Source organism: Notolabrus celidotus, chromosome 11, assembly GCF_009762535.1.
Source record: "Notolabrus celidotus isolate fNotCel1 chromosome 11, fNotCel1.pri, whole genome shotgun sequence".
Lineage (NCBI taxonomy): Eukaryota > Metazoa > Chordata > Actinopteri > Labriformes > Labridae > Notolabrus > Notolabrus celidotus.
This window is the reverse complement of record NC_048282.1, coordinates 3395731-3414649: the sequence shown is the minus strand read 5'-3', so window position 1 is coordinate 3414649 and position 18919 is coordinate 3395731. Positions and strand designations below refer to the sequence as shown.

The window sequence follows — 18919 nt, the reverse complement described above, 5'->3', positions numbered from 1 at the left end:
GGGGAAAAACAATCACAGCAGCGATTCGTGTGAATTTTAAAAATGTTCGGTTCAATAATATGATTTGTTTTCGTGTCCTATTAGAGGTTTTCGTGGACACTTGATTCCAGGAAAAATTCATGCTTTATCTTGCCTTTTTAGAAGATATGGTTGAGCTGCATCTGTATTTCCTAGTAACTGAGTAATTATGTGGCAATGTAGATATCATGTATCGTCAAATCACGAGTTACAGTGTAATACTGCCTCTTCAGAGATATTTCTTCATTTACACAAGAAATATCCCTTTACTGCTTTTATTTACAGCAGTTTAATTCAAGCATTATGTACGGTGTTTTGTTTTTCTGACAGACATTGAACGCACCAGGAAAAGGTTCCAGTCTATGGTCGGGGCGTTAGGAAGCGGTCCAGCTAACTTCACTGCTAGCAATGCCTGGGAAATGTAAATTCCAAGACTCCTGGCTTTCAAAGGGGATCTACAAGGAATGGCTGCTAAAGGACGTCCAGGACATCCACTTTGCTCGATGTAGGGCCTGTTGTAAATCCATCAAACTTCAGACCATGGGCGAGGCTGCGCTCACCAGCCACGCAGGGGGAGCTGGACACAAAGCTGCGGTCCGGAAGCTGGTGGAAGGTAGCTTAGCTTCTATTCACAGCTGGGGAACCTTTAAAGAGGCATGCACTGTGCAGGAGTGTAAGAGTACACATGATAACTGAACTATTGAATCACTGATGATGTGTTGTGCTGAGTGTTAGTGGGCGTGTGCATTTATAACAACAACAACAACAGCTGTGTAAACATGTAGGTGTTGATACTCTGTTCCAGGTCATCACACTGTCTCCTCTGATCATGTGTTGTTTTATGACAGCACTTCTAATGAATACAGCTTGAGAGCATTAACATTAATATAAACATTTGGTGTGTTTATATAGTATGTTACTGTAGTTAGCACCATTCAGTGTGTTCTCGGCTTGGTATGCTGCAGCCTTGTATTAGAGATTGCAAATAAAGCCTTCACTTACCTGCAGTGAAGAGGAGAAGCAGCTGATGTTGAACATCTGCAGTGTTTAAAAGCAGGCAAAGTCATCCACTAATAAAGATGTAATTAACATGTTTTTATCATGAATAAAGTGAAATTATTTTAAGAATCAAGGTGATGCAGTGGTGCATTTAATTTTGTGCTTCTTAGGGCCACAAAAGTGGGTCCATGGAAACCCTTTACATCCCTCATTAAGAATCAATTTAGTAAACTATCCATATACAAATCTGCAGTAGACTATGTTAATATGTAATATGTTTCATAACCAGTGGTGTACTCAGGGATGGGGCATCATGTCTGAAAGAAAACGTGCTAAAGGCCCCCCTTTGATTCCACTGTAGTAGATAAAACATTATAAATGGCCTTCTCTGCTGCCCGATCAGTGGAAAATGCATGAAAAGTGCCCTCTAGATCAGGAGTTCACAAAGTTTTCAGCCTGTGATCCCCAAAATATAGGTGCCAAAGACTTGTGACCCCCACTGTCCCTCAAAGTGATTTATTGTGTCTTCATTTAGCTGCTCTGCAGAAAATGACCCTACCTATATGATCATGTGTCTGTGTTTCCTGTGTTGTTATGAATTAACCTGCTGCTACTGATGCTTTGATAATTAACTGTTCACTAACCCTAAACTTAGGAGTCATCTGGAAACAAAGAAAGGCAGAAAACTCATTACATTTTCTATTTTCAAGGTTTTATTTCAAATTTAGCTACTATTTTTTCAATCAATCTTTATTTGTATTGCACCAAATCACAACAAACGTTATCTCAAGACGCTTTTACAAACAGAGCAGGTCCTTTTTTTAATAATTTAAAGCTGCTGTGAGGAACTTTTGTTTTGTATTGATTCTGGCACCCCTTGTGGACAAATTGATACCTCTTATCTCTTGTCCTAAACATACAAAAGTAGTGTTTTCAACAAAACACTCATCCTGTTGTTTTTTAACAGTCAACTTTATCAGGCAATGCAATTATTTTCCATGAAAACAGTCAAATAAAGGCTGTTTCTGAAGCAAGATGTCAATCATCTGGTCTGGCACCTACCCCCCCACCCCCCCGCCCCCAGGGCGGTTTCAGGCATTAAAAATTACAACAGAGAAGGTGTCAGTGTTGCTGCTGATGGTCTTGTTTGCTATTGAAGGTCATAAAGAGGCATCAGTATCATTTTCAGTCGCTTTCTCAGCCAGTTCAAAACTCCTCACAGGGCCTTTAATTTCCACCACAATTGGTCACATGAATATTCACCATGATGCAGGAATTAAGTGTTAGCTGCTCAGTATTTTCAGGGGGAGGATCCACGACCCCCCCTCTTGTTACCGCTGCATCGATACATTTAAATTCACCCTACACTGTGAGCACCAGGGGTTTGAAAGGAGGTGCTCTTTTTTGCAGGGGTTTTCTCCCCTGCTCCTCAAACAGTCTGAGCACACCACTGATGAAACATGTTACTTTTCATTTCCTATCACTGTGATATGTTATGAACAGTGGCATGCTCAGGCTGTTTAAGGGGCACCTCCTTTCAAGCCCCTGGTAAGGTGAATTCAAATGTATTGATGCAGCGGTAACAAGAGAGGGGTTTGGGGGCCTCCCCCTGAAAATACTGAGCAGCTAACACTTAATTCCTGCAGCATGGTGAATATTCATGTGACCAATTGTGGTTGAAATTAAATGATTAAAAAAGGAAAACAAAAAACTATATATTCATTTCTATATTATTGATTATATCACAAAATGAGGCACTTGAGTGCAGCTTCTTTTGGACCCCAGGATCATCCCCAGGAGTACACCACTGTGTTTCATCAATAGACATATCTTTGCTATCATATTCCCACTTACATCCAGTTACATCATTTTGATTGCAGCGTCCTCACTGATTTAAAGATGACATATCATGCAAAATTGACTTTTTAATGGTTCTCTACCTGAAATATGTGTCCCTGGCATGTCTACAAACCCCCGAGAATGAAAAAAATCCATTCTGCCCCTGTTCTGATTTCTCCACCTTTCTGTAAATGTGTGTGAAACGAGCCGTTTCAGTTTTCAGTGTTTTTGTTACGTAACAACAATATCCGGTCTGTCACGGAGTCAGAGCTCGGAGCTTGTTCAGCCCATAGACTGTATAAAATAATACTGAATCCCCCCTCGGTTTTTCATTACCTGCACAAATGTGTGCTAACAAGGAGCTTAGGAGGGAGGCATGCTAGTTGTAGGCTGTCTTAATAAACACAAAGGTCGGTTTTACTCCCCACGTCTGCAGATTTGAAGATCTAGTGGATGATTTTTATTTATCATGGATAAGTGCTAGCGCTAGTTAGCATAGCTACATAGCTACATGTCGTAGCTGTAGCTGTGTACCAAGACACACGTCGACATACTGACAAATAAAACAACAAGAAACACTAAATCTGTGACCAATCCTTCAGAAAGGTCCTGCTGCCTTTCTGGTAGAGGTCGGTTTTACTCCCCACGTCTGACGATTTGAAGATCTAGTGGATGATTTTTATTTGTCATGGATAAGTGCTAGCTCTAGTTAGCATAGCCACATAGCTACATGTTCGTAGCTGTGTACCAAGACACACGTCGACATACTGATAAATAAAACAACAAGAAACACTAAATCTGTGACCAATCCTTCAGAAAGGTCCTGCTACAGGCGCCTCTCCGTCAGGATCAGATTCTGGATCAGATTCAGAGGGTTGAAGTAACGCGGGTCTGTGAGCAGCCGTGTATATTCAGCCAACATGTAAACATTAGATCAACGTGCTGGAGAGCCGAGGCACATCCACTTCCTGAGGGGGCGTGGTCAGAGAGAAAACAGAGTGTTCTGAGGAGGACTGAAGAAGAGGGCTTTTCAGGCATGCCAAAATCTGATTTCAAAGTGTTTTTTTGAGCATAAACTTTAAAGACATGTTTTGGGGACCTCTTAGACCAATATATATTGATGAAAAAAGCGTGATATGTCCCCTTTAATACAGTAAATAGCATTTTGTACCTCATCTGAGGTATGTTTTTGATTGTCTTTATATTCTTTAATGCACTTTTAAATGAGATTAAATCTGTGTTACCCTGTTCAGTAATGACAGAATCAGCAACACCAAAACAGAACTGATCTTGACAGTGAGGAACTTTGTGATTGTGAATAATCTTCAAGTTTACCCATAACAGTTTAAAGTTTTATATTTCTTACTACGACACACCCGTATTCGACCTTTATTTAGTAAATACAAGGCTGCGGTGGAGTGTTTGTTGTGACTTGTCAGTCCATTTCTTGATTGTGTTTAAAGGTGACATATCACGCTTTTTTCATCAATATATATTGGTCTAAGAGGTCCCCAAAACATGTCTTTAAAGTTTATGCTCAAAAAAACACTTTGAAATCAGATTCTGGTCTGCCTGAAAAACCCTCTTCTTCAGTCCTCCTCAGAACACTCTGTTTTCCCTCTGACCACGCCCCCTCAGGAAGTGGATGTGCCTCGGCTCTCCAGCACGCTGATCTAATGTTTACATGTTGGCTGAATATACACGGCTGCTCAGAGATCACGTTACTTCAACCCTCTGAATCTGATCCAGAATCTGATCCTGATGGAGAGGCGCCTGCAGCAGGACCTTTCTGAACGATTGGTCATAGATTTAGTGTTTCTTGTTGTTTTATTTGTCAGTATGTCGACGTGTGTCTTGGTACACAGCTACAGCTATGAACATGTAGCTATGTGGCTATGCTAATTAGCGCTAGCACTTATCCATGACAAATAAAAATCATCCACTAGATCTTCAAATCTGCAGACGTGGGGAGTAAAACCGACCTCTGCCAGAAAGGCAGCGGGACCTTTCTGAAGGATTGGTCATAGATTCTGTGTTTCTTGTTGTTTTATTTGTCAGTATGTAGACGTGTGTCTTGGTACACTGCTACAGCTACGACATGTAGCTATGTAGCTATGCTAACTAGCGCTAGCACTTATCCATGATAAATAAAAATCATCCACTAGATCTTCAAATCTGCAGACGTGGGGAGTAAAACCGACCTTTGTGTTTATTAAGACAGCCTACAACTAGCATGCCTCCATCCTAAGCTCCTTGTTAGCACACGTTTGTGCAGGTAATGAAAAACGGAGGAGGGGTTCAGTATTATTTTATACAGTCTATGGGCTGAACAAGCTCCGAGCTCTGACTCCGTGACAGACCGGATATTGTTGTTACGTAACAAAAACACGGAAGTCTGAAACGGCTCGTTTCACACACATTTACAGAAAGGTGGAGAAATCAGAACAGGGGCAGAATGGATTTTTTTCATTCTCGGGGGGTTTGTAGACATGCCAGGGACACATATTTCAGGTAAAGAACCATTAAAAAGTCAATTTTGCATGATATGTCACCTTTAAAGTCCAGGCAGTGTTATTTGTATTTATTGTGTTATTAAGGTTGATGATTCATAAATTAATATTCCACACCATACCGTTCATACTAGAATGGAAACATTTGTTTGGGGAAATGTTTGTTTGGGTATGATCTAGTGTTTTATGTGATTTCAGACTTGTGCCTGCGTCCACCAGAGGGAGGCGCTCTCTGCTCATTTTCCTACCACACATTAACCTTCTGTCCCTCCCTCCCTGTCTGTCTGTCTCCCATCTTTTCTCATGTTAGCAGGCAATATGATAATGATCAATGCTGCTGGGCAGACTAACGGCACAGTGAAGCAGGTAACTATGCAAACACGATCATTGTGGTTGACTCTTATCAGAGTTAAAATCATCAGAATTCAAATCAACGATCATAAAGCTGAAGCTGCAGCAGCTCATGTGTCGAGTAAAGTGATCTCTAACTCACGTTCTCTCCGTCTCAGACTGAGGACAGCAAGGAGCAAGTGGCCGTGTGTGTGCAGCGTGACTCCTTGGACAGGCTAACAGGCAGCGACTGGTCAGATCTGCACCACAGCCCTGCTCCAAACTCCACCTGCCACAATGCAGAGCTACAAGATGTGACATTTCATGCTGCCTATTTCACAGCACCAGGTACCTACAGATATAAAGCCCTGCAAGCTGACACTGAATCTGTTAACCCTTATACATACAGTGGTGGAAAAAAGTTTTCAGACACCCCAAAATCTTTGTTCAGTTTTGAACACATTCTCTGTTTTTTGTTGACTTTGATACTGACAATGTTGAGAGCTGACATATTGAAACTGTCAAGAATTTAGCTTTGTTAGTTTTTCTTGTAAACAATAAACAAAAAAATATCATTTGTATTTGTTTATGTCCGTTTAATGCTTGAAACACAAAAAATACTTTTCATGATAATATTTGAGATTGTGTAAAATTTTAAGGGTGTCTGAAAACTTTTTTTCCACCACTGTATAAATGATTTTTCTGTAAATATCAATGTAAGCCTTTAAATGTTTGAGAACACTTTTATACTGTTACAAGTTTAAATCTAATTAAGAAAGTGCTCTTAAAGCTGGGGTTGGTAATCAGATTTAGATCCACTTTTTGTTATACTGGTTAAAATGATCTTTATGTCCTGATGGGAATCATTACATAATGTGTTCTTAAAAAAGAGCGAAGAAAAGCTGCTATCTACAGCCGGAGTAAACCTGGGAAAACACCAACCAATCAGCCTTATTTGGGTGCCAAAATTTTAAACCATTCAAATCCCGTCCTGCTGTTCTGCCCGCCTCCTGCACGTACATTTCCCCAGCGTGTACTCCAAGTCCCCGTCTCCTGCCTCTGCTTCCCCTGACTACTGACTGCCCCTCTCGCTCGACCTCGGGCCTGTCCCCTCTGACCCGATGAGGTGCTTTGCTCAGGACTGTAGTCCGGATCAGAGTCTAAAAAGCTCTCACCACGGGGGCTCTGACAAGCAGAAGAATTAATGACATTTAGTAAGTCCTACAGAAATGTAGATGTACTGTAGCGTCAGTCCGGACGCTGTAGTTATGACGAGCCGATTGGTGAACACGTTGATCTTTAATAACCGGTCACTGTCGGCCGTGATCACGCCAACCAACAAAACAACAATCAATGTTTGAATGAATGAAGAACTTCTCCTCTTGTCTCTCCTCTCTCCCGCTCACACACTCTACACCTCTCCTGATGCCTTCACTGACTGTCAACACTGTAGGAATTAAGAACATCTACACTGAACACGTTTAACAAACAGTAGAGCTGTTACAGTATTATATATGTGTTATAACTTTTCTCCTGATATCGTGTCACCAGTACAACTGGATAATGCTAGCATGACAGTTGTGAGTACTAACAGCAGCCATGTTTGTTTGTGTTTTTAACTTTCACTATGAGAATGTTTTGGTGAGGACCAGTTTTGAATCAGTCACCATCATATGGTTGAGAATCAGCGGCGCTCGTGCATGTGAGCGGGGTGGGGGGGGGGCGTCGTTTTGGAGGAGCTCTGAGGGAGGAGGGGAGGGGTTAGACGGAGTCCTGAGGAAATGCTACATTTAAATTCATGCTAGTTTTCCGAGACTGCCAACCCCAGCTTTAATTAAGTTGTAGCATGTAAACAACACTTATTAATTTCACGTAGGACAATTAGAAAAGTGTTCACTAAGAATAAGGTTTTAATTCTACACATATCTCTGGTACGCAACTCTTATGGCAAATTTACATTTAAATAAAACATATTGAACCCTCATTAGGGTGTGAAAGTCTTTACTGACATCTGTTAGATTAAAAGTTAAATGAGCAGGCATAAGTCTGTAAGCTCATGTGAAACACATTTTTTAACAATAATAAATGCAAACAGAAGAGTCCTTCCCTCATCCTCATTTTAAGATGCTCATCACTCCCACTAGTTTTATGAATGACCCAGTGAACAAGTTGTTTTGTGTCTTTGTCCCCTTTGGACAGCTCCTGCAGTTTAATATACTTTGATAAGAGCAGGTTTATGTTATTAGAAATGTCTACATACACTACGAGTAAAAAGTTTGGACACACCTTCTCATTCAATGGTTTTATTTATTTTAATTATTTTCAACATTGTAGATTAATACTGAAGACATCCAAACTATGAAATAATCTGGTTTTGCCATAATCTGGATTACAACAGTAGACAAATAGGGCTATCCATTGTGTACTAACCCTACCTCTGAACAACACAACTGATGGTCTCAAACACATTAAGAAGGCAAGTCATTCTACAAATGAACTCTTGACAAGGCTCATGTTCATTAGAAACCATTCCAGGAGACCACTTCATGAAGCAGCTTGATTACACATTACATTTTGATATTCTATGTGAATTTTAAATATTCCATTTACTTTTCCAGAGGCTTTAAAGAAAATCAGGATGATATTTTTTTGTGAAAAAAAAACCCAAAACAACTTAAGCATGTACAGGACAAAATTAGCATTAGAAGAAATAAGAGATGCCCCTTTATATATAGACACAACAAATCAACACAAATCTAAAATCCCTTACAGGAGCTTTTAAAGCAATAATTTCCCCTGAAGACTCAACACGATGAAAGACACTGTATGTTGTTTTTCTCTTTAATTAGTCAGCACGTCTATCATTTTTGTGATTTGTGTCAAGTTGTCTATACACCCAACAATCTAAAAATAACAACCAATACGGACTGATTGGCAAACCTGTGTGTATATTTCAAAATGTTGGGCTTATGGTGCCAGGAAAGGTCAGTTTGAGTGACTCAAGTTTGAAATTAAATTGAGTCTAAATACTCATCCCAACACATGAAGCTGTGCTGAAGGTGCTATGCTGCATCACACCTAAAACAAAGAGAAGATTTATGAAAGGATACACAATGTTCTGTAGTGCAGGGAGATAAGAAGAAGACTTTAAATAGAACAGACAGTAATCAAAGTTGTTCTCCCTGCCCTCAATGCCCCTGAGACACAATGTTCCCTTCACTGACCTTTCATGACTCAAACCCTTGTAGGCACGTCCAGACTCATCAGCCAGCGTCTCCACCCACCAGCCAGCGAGACGGAGGAATCAGGCCACCACCCAGCTCAGCCGGACTCCATCGACCTCTCCAGACTGGAGTACCAGCAGAGGACGGACGCTCTGGAGCAGCAGCAGCAGATGAAGATCCTGGAGTGGGAGAACAGGATGAAGGTGCTGGCATGGGAGCAGGAGCTGGTGAGGGAGAAGAGGAAAGCCGCGCGGCAGAAGGAGAAGGCCTTTAGGATGAAGAAGGCTTACTATAAAGCCAAGCTGAGGAGGATGGGCGAGGACGTGCCGCCATCTTCCTCCAGCAGCAGCGATGAAGACGAGAAAACGTCAGACCCCACAGGATGAGCCGTGAATAGTTTTGTTTTTATGCTTGTTTTGTCTTTATGTCATGAAGTGTCACTATTTTTATACATTGTTTTGTATTTGAACAGAAAAGATTCACTGTGTATTTTAAATCAGCTGTCTTAATCAGTCCCTCCAGGAAGTTGTGATATTGCGATCGCAACTATCAACGCAAATTCAACCAATCAGTGCGATTTCTGTGCAGCCTTGCAATTTATAATAAATACAATCACTGCAACTTTCCCACAAATTTGACCAATCACCTTAACCTCAGCCCCCGTACTAGGGATGGGTACGATTACTCGAGTACTCGAGTGTTCGCTGTTGACCCTATTATTCGAATAGCATTTTGTTATTCGCGCACCTGGAAAGATAATCATACAGCGGTACATGTGTGACCATGTGCCTTTTGTTTTCGCCTAAATGAATAAACGAGGTAGGAAAATAATAAACGGGATATAAACGTTTGACTTCTCCGGCCACGGCTTCAGCTTTAGAACCAAGCGGCAACCTCCGGTCTAAAAAAATGAGTCAATGCGGAAGTGTTAGAAGCTGCAGTTCATCAAGGATCCGCTTGAGGCTGGCTCCGGAAGTACCGGAAGTCACATACACATGAATGGGAAAAAGACGATCTTTGCAGCATTAATAAACATGTTTACAGTCTGGTACAAAAGATGAGTGTAGTCTGGGTAGCTCATTTCTCGATGTCCTCTCACTGTGAGGGGGGTGAATTTTTTTCTAATTCGGCAATTTCGAAGATATTGAGATTACCAGTCTTCCAATGAGAGGAACAGCTGACTGTGGGAACACTGCAGCTGTTGGCTAGGAGGCTCAAAGCCCGCCTCTTACGTCACACTGGCTCGACAGAAGCAATATGGCTGCCGCAGCCGATTGGTCTCAAAACAGCTCTTCAGAAACAGATGGGTGACGTCATGGATACTACGTCCATATTTTTTACAGTCTATGGCTGTTTCCGAAATCGCCTACTATACTAGCAGTACGTACTGATATGTCCAAAATTCAGTATGTAGTAAGTAGTATGTGAACAAGAGCAAAATCTGCAGTATGCCAAAACTCCCCGGATGTCTACTGATTTGGGAAAATATCTCAGTGTGCATCGGACCAGTCTTCCTCGCGTACTGTTTCCCACAATGCACAGCGCTCGTTCTGCTTTTTCTTTTTCCTTATTTTTTGACGGGAGGAAATCCATTTTTGGGTGCTGTGAAAGTTATCAAATTACATATAAACCACTTCCTAACTTTTTAAATCATAAATGGATGCTAAATAAGCATTTTATTTATCGGCTTCGCCGTTGTTTACTTCCGCTTTCCGAAACCGGAAATCCAGCGAAGTCTGGCTCAGCATGCTGCATGACAGATCGGACAGAACAGTCATACTACATACTAAATTCAAATGCAGTATGTAGTAGGCAATACCTACTGCCTACTACATTAGTAAGTAGTATGTAGCAGGCCGTTTCGGAAACAGCCTGTGTTTAGAACACATCGAGCCAGATTTCAGCAAAAACAGCTGTTTTACGGCAGCTACGGCAACTCTCTAGGGACACGTTATTCAACTGAAAGCGAAAGCACAACAAACAGAACCGTCTGTGACACCTGCGGCATGTCAATTATAAAAATGAATGTCTGGAAGTGCTTCGAAAAAACGATGAAGTTAATAAGCAGTGCAAGATATGTGGCGTTAAACTTACATACCATAGAAACACTAGTTTGATGCTTCACCACATACGCTTAAAGCACAAGGAGAAAACAGTGGAGACTGATAACATGCAGTCTCACAACACGTCTTTTGCTCGCCCTGATAGCACACGTCATTGTGATGAAACCAGAGCGCCCAGAGGAAAATTTTACTGCTCAAGGATTTCTCTTCTAAGTCTCCAGAGACAAAATTGAGATTCTCACTTCAGCCTCATTCAAGTTTCAAATTGTTCTCATTGGTTTCTCATTAGTTTCTCCTAAAATTCACTAGGAGAAATAGTTGAGACCATGACATGAGTCTTATTTGAGACTTAAATGAGAGATCTCATGAGATAGGACTGTAGCCTCTGTATGTGGGGCGCTTAGACTGCTAGGCCACCAGCACCCAATAGAGTCCACCCCTTTAATTATAATAATCTGGCTAAATCTGGTCGGCCCTTTTGCGGCCCATATTTTAAATAAATGGTCGGTCATACCTGGTATGAAATCTCTATCTTTTGTAATTTCTCTCAAATCAACTAAATCTTTGTGAAGTTGTTTTGTTCCAAACAGACTTGTAAAGGAAGGACCATATTGTGAAGTGAAAGAAGAGATAATTTCACATCTAAATAGCTGATCTTGAAGTGGTTCAAATGTTTTAATAAGAATTGTAAGTTTGTGGACAATTACATTGAAATCTTAATTTTGCAGGGCACTATAAATGTTCATGAAAAGATGAGCTCAGGCTCTTTCTTTGCTCTATCTGAGCTCAACTTGAGACACAAAACTGAGTCTGACAAAAACAAATGGATGAGGTTAGATTGAGACAATTGGGAGAGCTCCCTGATTTCTCCACCTGAGCTCAAAAGGAGTCACAACACTTGAGAAATACCTGAGAATCATTTCAGATTCTGACCAGATCTCCTTTTGAACTGAAAGAGAGACTAAGCTTTTTACAACTTTTTTTCTGGAAGCAAGAATGAGAAACAGGAGACATAAGCTATAGTTTAATTTTGCTTTCAAACAGATCTCATTGTTGTCTAGGAGACAGAAATGAAACACTTTTGAGATCTCCTCTCTAAATTTATTTTCCTATGGGCGGAGAAGATTAGCCTGATAATAACCAACATGGTAACTGGAGATATGCCAGAGTACAAGCTACCATCACAGAGAACAACAACTATGAGAGTGGAAGAGATGTCTGAAGAAAAGGCAGCAGAACTTACTACAATTCTGGTCTGGTAGGTCCGTGTCCGATGGACTTTTATTTATCTATTTTTGTTTATGGTTAAAAAATAATAATAATTGCGAGTACTCGAGTAATCATTCATTAGGAAATTCGAGTAATCGACTACAAGGATTACGGTAAATTCCCATCCCTACCCCGTACGTCATCAGTTTCGTCATCAATTTCACTTCCTTGTTAGCGGTTTACAAGATGAAGACATGTCCGACACGAAAAAAACGCATTTACCATTTTCCGCGAAAGTTTGTGCAAGTCAGTTTCTGGAGGTTTGACATGAAAGCGGGGGTAAACTGTTTTGCACGGCGTGCAATATCGTGGTGGAACATAAACATAAGTCCCCACTTGATCGGCTTTGTTCAACAGCAAAACACGCACAGAGGATGGGTGAAAAGACAGCAGGCAGGACAAGTGATGATGACAAGGTTGTTATTTATAGACTCAAAGCTATAGTTGTATTTATTTAGACGATTTTGATTCTAGTCCAACAGTGTTTACAAAGTAAGAGGGAAATATAAATGCAAACACTGAACAAACATTTGAAAATAGCACATATAACAGCATGTGTTGAAAACAGAAGCTTTTGTTTATTTTAGGAAAATGATTTACCCAATTTGAATTTAATGTCAAGTCAAGTCAAACTTTATTTATAGAGCACATTTAAAACAACCTCAGTTGACCAAAGTTCTGTACAGATATTAAAATACAATATAATCATACACAATATAACAATAAATAAAAACAATAAAAGAATAGTAAGAGCTCAATTTAGGAAATAAAAGAGTAAAAAAGTAAAAAAGCCAAGGATTCTTGTTTAGCTGGGACTGAACACCAAGGAGAAAAGATAAGTTTTTAGGAGTGTTTTAAAGTGCTCAACAGACTGTGCAGCTCTAACCTGGAAAGGTAGGCTGTTCCACAGCTTTGGGGCCGCCACTGAGAAGCCTCTGTCCCCACGAGTAGAGAGTCTGGACCGAGGTACTGCCAGGAGCAGCTGGTTTGACGACCTAAGTGCTCTGCAAGTACTGTGAGGCTGTACAAGGTCTAATAAAAAGGAGGGTGCCAGACCATTTAAACACTTAAAAACAATTAATGACACCTTAAACTGGATCCTAAAGTTAACAGGCAACCAGTGCAAAGACTCAAGGACAGGACTGATTTGATCCCGCCGTTTCTTTCCAGTCAGTAGGCAGGCAGGCGAATGCCAGCAATTCATTGAAAAAAAAGTGTGGAAAGGGTCATGTCTACTACTCAGTTTGAAGTGAAATAATATTGTTTTTTATTGTTTCACTGTATGCCAGTGCAGTATTTCACAAAGTCTGGAAGATTAAGATGGAGACTCTCTGTGATGCTGTGTGCAAAGAAAGCATATATGTTCAAATAGTTGAAATCTCAAGCATTTTTAGTAAGGCTACCAACAACACTAAAAACAACTGTCAATCATTTATCATATTTACTTGCCCCTTAGATGTTATTGGGGAAAAAAGCTTTTAAAAAATGGCAACTTTTACTGCAATTTTTCAAAAAGCTGTCTCAAAATCAGGCCTTTTAGGCCGCAACAATCACAAAAAACCTGCAAAATCCTGGAGGGACTGACTAAACACATTTTCCTTCTGCATGAGTCTTCTGTGGTCCTGTTGAAGTAAACTGCAGTTGTTAAAGCATGAGATGTCCTATTCAAGAAGAAATAACAGCTACGTGAAGCAGACATCACACTACTTGTGTTGTTATGCAAAAGTAGCTCTGAGTATCATTGTTCAATTTTATCACAACTCTGCAGCGTGATCATCTTTCCTGTTGGTTATTCTCAAATATAGAAAAAAGTCAAATATAATATTTGAATGGTACATTTAAAAAGAATCATTCAAAGTGAAAAACCTAGAAGTACATGCTATTAATGTAAAAACACGATAACATAATTCACCTCATAGAAAAACTAATAAACTGTGAGGGAGCTGAAGTCACGATGAGCCCACATGTTTTATCTGTACTTAACCACGGTGTGGTTTCTAAATGAGAATAATAAGATATATTAATAGATATATTGTTTTTCACAATCATAGTTTCTGTTCTGGACCTTTAGTTTGAAGAATGTACAGAGAAAGAATCACGATAGATGCAGAAACGACCTTCCTACATGGACAATCTTACGCTTTTTCGAGCACGGCTTCTTTTGTGGTGCCTGTCAACACGAGTGTGTGTTTTAAACGTGTTTCTGTGCTTTGTAAATAAACTGCATTTTGTACTGAGAGCGAGTTCACTGCATGCACATCACGGATCTGAGAAAACAGCTGATCAGGTGTGTTAGGAAACATGAACCACGTGGTTAAACAGAAAATACACAAATACTCATTATTGGTCCAGAAAACATGCACCCTCCCCTCCAGTCCTCCCTTGGTTCCCTCTCACACAATGTAAAAACACATGTCAGAAACCTCAGAGTGACCTTTGATAGCAGCTTATCCTTTGAAATACATATTAATAAAACCATCCAGTCTTGCTTTTATCACCTTAGAAATATTGCCTGTATCAGATCCATGCTCACTTTTAATGACACCCAGACCATTATTCATGCTTTTATTTCTTCTAGATTAGATTATTGTAACAGGCTTTTAACAGGTTTAACACAAAAATCTCTCAATAGATTACAACTGGTACAAAATCCAGCAGCAAGACTCTTAACTAAAACCAAGAAGAGAGAGCACATTACTCCTGTTTTAATGACCCTACACTGGCTGCCCATTGCTTTTAGAATAGATTTTAAGGTTTTACTTATCACTTTTAAAGCACTTCACGGCCTGGCCCCCGAATATATATGTGATCTGCTGTCACCCTACCAGCCCGGGCGCAGCCTCAGATCCTCAGGCAGGAACCTCCTTAAAGTTCCACAAAGCTACAAAGCTGAAGTCTAAGGGTGAGTGAGCGTTTACTGTGCAGGCTCCTCGACTGTGGAACGACCTGCCTGAGGATCTGAGGAGAGCTGCATCAGTATCTTCTTTTAAATCACAACTGAAAACACATTTTTATCCAAAGGCCTTCCTGTAATATTGTTTTATCCGAGATGCTACATTTATTTTTAATCTATTTTTATTCACTCATCGTTTTATTGTTTTACTGATTTTATTTGTTTTACTGATTTTATTTGTTTTACTGATTTTATTGTTTTACTGATTTTATTTGTTTTACTGATTTTATTTGTTTTACTGATTTTATTGTTTTACTGGTTTTATTTGTTTTACTGATTTTATTTGTTTTACTGATTTTAATTGTTTTATTGTTTTAATTGCTTTTAGTAGTTTCTCTTTTAGCTATTCTTCTTAAATTGTCTTGCCAGCCCATATACCCCCCCCCCCCCGCTTTGTTCTCTTTATTGTTTTTTTTAATGATGTTAAGCACTTTGTAACGTCTGTTTTGATAAGTGCTTTATAAATAAACTTTATTATTATTATTAATATTGTTATTGTTATTGTTATTATTATTAATAATAACTATTGAGCGCCATTTGGAAAGTCGTGCACACTAAAAATAACAGCTGCAATTCTCCACATGTAGCTCCAAAACGTCATCAAAATGTAGAGTGAATTTTTAAAAGTCACTTTTCTTCACATTTTATTTAGTTGTGAAAAAAATATCAAGTTAAAAATCATTGTTAAATACAAATGATAAATCTAAATGTTAAATCTAAATGTTATATCTAAATGTTATAAATAATTCTAAATGTTAAATATAAATGTTAAATATAAATATAAATGTTAAATATAAATATAAATATAAATGTTAAATATAAAAAGAAATGTTAAATAGAAATATAAATGTTAAATATAAAAAGAAATGTTAAATAGAAATAGAAATGTTAAATAGAAATGTTAAATAGAAATGTTAAATAGAAATGTTAAATGTTGCTCTGCGATCCTAAGTATTTATTTAAAATGCAAATTCACACTGCCACCTGGCGGAAATACCAAAATAAAAGCTTCATAGAGCGATACAGACTTAGCAGTACTAACTTACCTTGTCGGTACCACAGACTGGGTATGTTCTGTGGGATACATGTATCGCTCTATGAAGTTTTTATTTTGGTACTTATGGTGCCCCATACTAATTCACACTGCTGCCTAGTGAAAGTACCAAAATAAAAGCATCATAAAGTGATACAAATATCAAAGCCATAGTCAGTAGCCAATAGCAACATTTAACATTGAGATTTGACAGTCAACATTTATATTTAACATTTATATATATATTTAACATTTACATTTATATTGAACATTTAAATTCAACATTTAAATTTATATTTAACATTTACATTTAAAATTTAGATTTAGATTTAACATTTAGATTTATATATTTAGCATTTAGATTTATATTTAGCATTTATATTTAACATTTAGATTCATACAAACATTTATATTTAACATTAATATTTAACATTTATATTTAACATTTATATTTAACCTTTATAATTTATATTTAGATTTATATTTAGCATTTAGATTTAACATTTAGATTCATACTAACATTTATATTTAACATTTATATTTATATTGAACATTTAAATTCAACATTTAAATTTATATTTAACATTTACATTTAAAATTTTGATTTAGATTTAACATTTAGATTTATATATTTAGCATTTAGATTTAGCATTTAGATTCATACAAACATTTATATTTAACATTTATATTTAACATTTATATTTAACATTTATATTTAACATTTATATTTAACCTTTATAATTTATATTTATATTTATATTTAGCATTTAGATTTAACATTTAGATTCATACTAACATTTATATTTAACATTATATTTAACATTTATATTTAACATTTATAATTTATATTTATATTTATATTTAGCATTTAGATTTAACATTTAGATTCATACTAACATTTAGATTTAACATTTATAATTATATTTAGCATTTATATTTAGCATTTATATTTAGCATTTATATTTAACATTTATATTGATATTAACATTTATATTTAACATTTGGATTTATATTTAACATTTATATTTATATTTAACATTTAGATTTAACATTTAGAATTATATACAACATTTAGATTTAACATTTATATTTATAATTAACATTTAGATTAATATTAACATTTAGATTTAACATTTAGATTTAACATGTAACATTTAGATTTATAATTAACATTTAGATTAATATTAACATTTAGATTTAAATTTAAAATTAAATTAAATGTGAATAAGTTCACAAACATTTCTCTTAATGTGATAAACAGTGACTTTTAAAAACATACTCTAAATTTTGATGATGTTTAGGAGCTAAATGTGGAGAATTGAAGCTGTTATTCTCAGTGTGCACGACTTTACAAACGGCTCCCCATAGGTAACACCTGAGAAGTCAGAACTGATGTATAAAACCAAACAAACCCCATGTTGGCTGAAGTTGAGGTCAGGACAAGCTCTGTCACAACAAACCGGTGAAAGGGTTTGGTCTTTGTGTAATTCTACATTTATAAATAAGTATGATTATCAAACTAGAAGTTCACAAAAGTCTGACCTCATAGTTTGAAGCACAGTTTGGTAAATGATCAACTCCAAACTATAAATAAACAGAAGTACATGGACTGGATGGAAGTCTGTGTAAGTAACACATGGTCTGAATCCTGGTGATGAACACATTGAATCTTTTCCAGATACTGAAGTGAAATATTTCCACCACAATCACCATGCAAGGGAATATCTTTGTCATGTTAATTGGTCGGGTGATTGTGGAGACCATTTCATCTAGGTCATACAGCCCTTACATACTGCAGCCTGGAGGTGTGTTTGAGGTCAGAGTCCTGTGAAATAAAACGAATGATAGTCCCACTAAGCACAAACCAGATGGGATGGCGTGTCGCGCAGAATGCTGTGGTACTCATGCTGGTTGAGTGTCCCTTGCATTTTGAATAACCAACAGTGTCACCAGCAAAGCCCTCCCACACCTTTACACCTCCTCCTCCGTGCTTCACGCTGGGAACCACACATGTAGAAACCATCTGCTCACCTTTTCTGTGTCTCACAGACATGGCTGGAAGAACAAGAAACGTCACATTTCAGATTTCCACGGGTCAGTTTGACCATGAAGGCCTGATTCACACGGTCTCCTCTGAATAGTTGAAGTTGAGATGTGATACTTGAACTCTGTGAAGCATTTATGTGGTTTGTAATCTGAAGTGCTGTTAACTTGCAATTTCTGATGAATTTACCGTCTGCAGGAGAGTTAAAGGTGACATATCACGCTTTTTTCATCAACATATATTGGTCTAAGAGGTCCCCAAAACATGTCTTTAAAGTTTATGCTCAAAAAAACACTTTGAAATCAGATTTTGGCATGCCTGAAAAGCCCTCTTCTTCAGTCCTCCTCAGAACACTCTGTTTTCTCTCTGACCACGCCCCCTCAGGAAGTGGATGTGCCTCGGCTCTCCAGCACGTTGATCTAATGTTTACATGTTGGCTGAATATACACGGCTAACCCTAACCCTCTGAATCTGATCCAGAATCTGATCCTGACGGAGAGGCGCCTGCAGCAGGACCTTTCTGAAGGATTGGTCACAGATTTAGTGTTTCTTGTTGTTTTATTTGTCAGTATGTCGACGTGTGTCTTGGTACACAGCTACGAGCATGTAGCTATGTGGCTATGCTAACTAGCGCTAG

General features: G+C 38.1%; 1 protein-coding gene across 1 annotated transcript; it reads left to right on the top strand.

The window, feature by feature from the left end:
- Nucleotides 1-13: 13 nt before the first annotated feature.
- Nucleotides 14-9812, top strand: LOC117821171. Its single transcript, XM_034695253.1, has 4 exons — nucleotides 14-631; nucleotides 5677-5732; nucleotides 5876-6044; nucleotides 8945-9812. Exons 1-4 carry the CDS (start codon nucleotides 427-429, stop codon nucleotides 9304-9306), a joined length of 792 nt encoding a protein of 263 aa, XP_034551144.1. The 5' UTR covers nucleotides 14-426; the 3' UTR covers nucleotides 9307-9812.
- The last annotated feature ends 9107 nt before the right edge of the window (nucleotides 9813-18919 follow it).

What these genes read in the sequence shown, in the direction of transcription:
- LOC117821171 (XM_034695253.1), top strand. Translation starts at nt 427, where the DNA reads ATGCCTGGGAAATGTAAATTCCAAGACTCCTGGCTTTCAAAGGGGATC. An exon ending in CTAACGGCACAGTGAAGCAG is followed by an intron (nt 5,733 to 5,875) that starts GTAACTATGCAA and finishes TCTCCGTCTCAG; the next exon opens with ACTGAGGACAGCAAGGAGCA. An exon ending in TGCCTATTTCACAGCACCAG is followed by an intron (nt 6,045 to 8,944) that starts GTACCTACAGAT and finishes AAACCCTTGTAG; the next exon opens with GCACGTCCAGACTCATCAGC.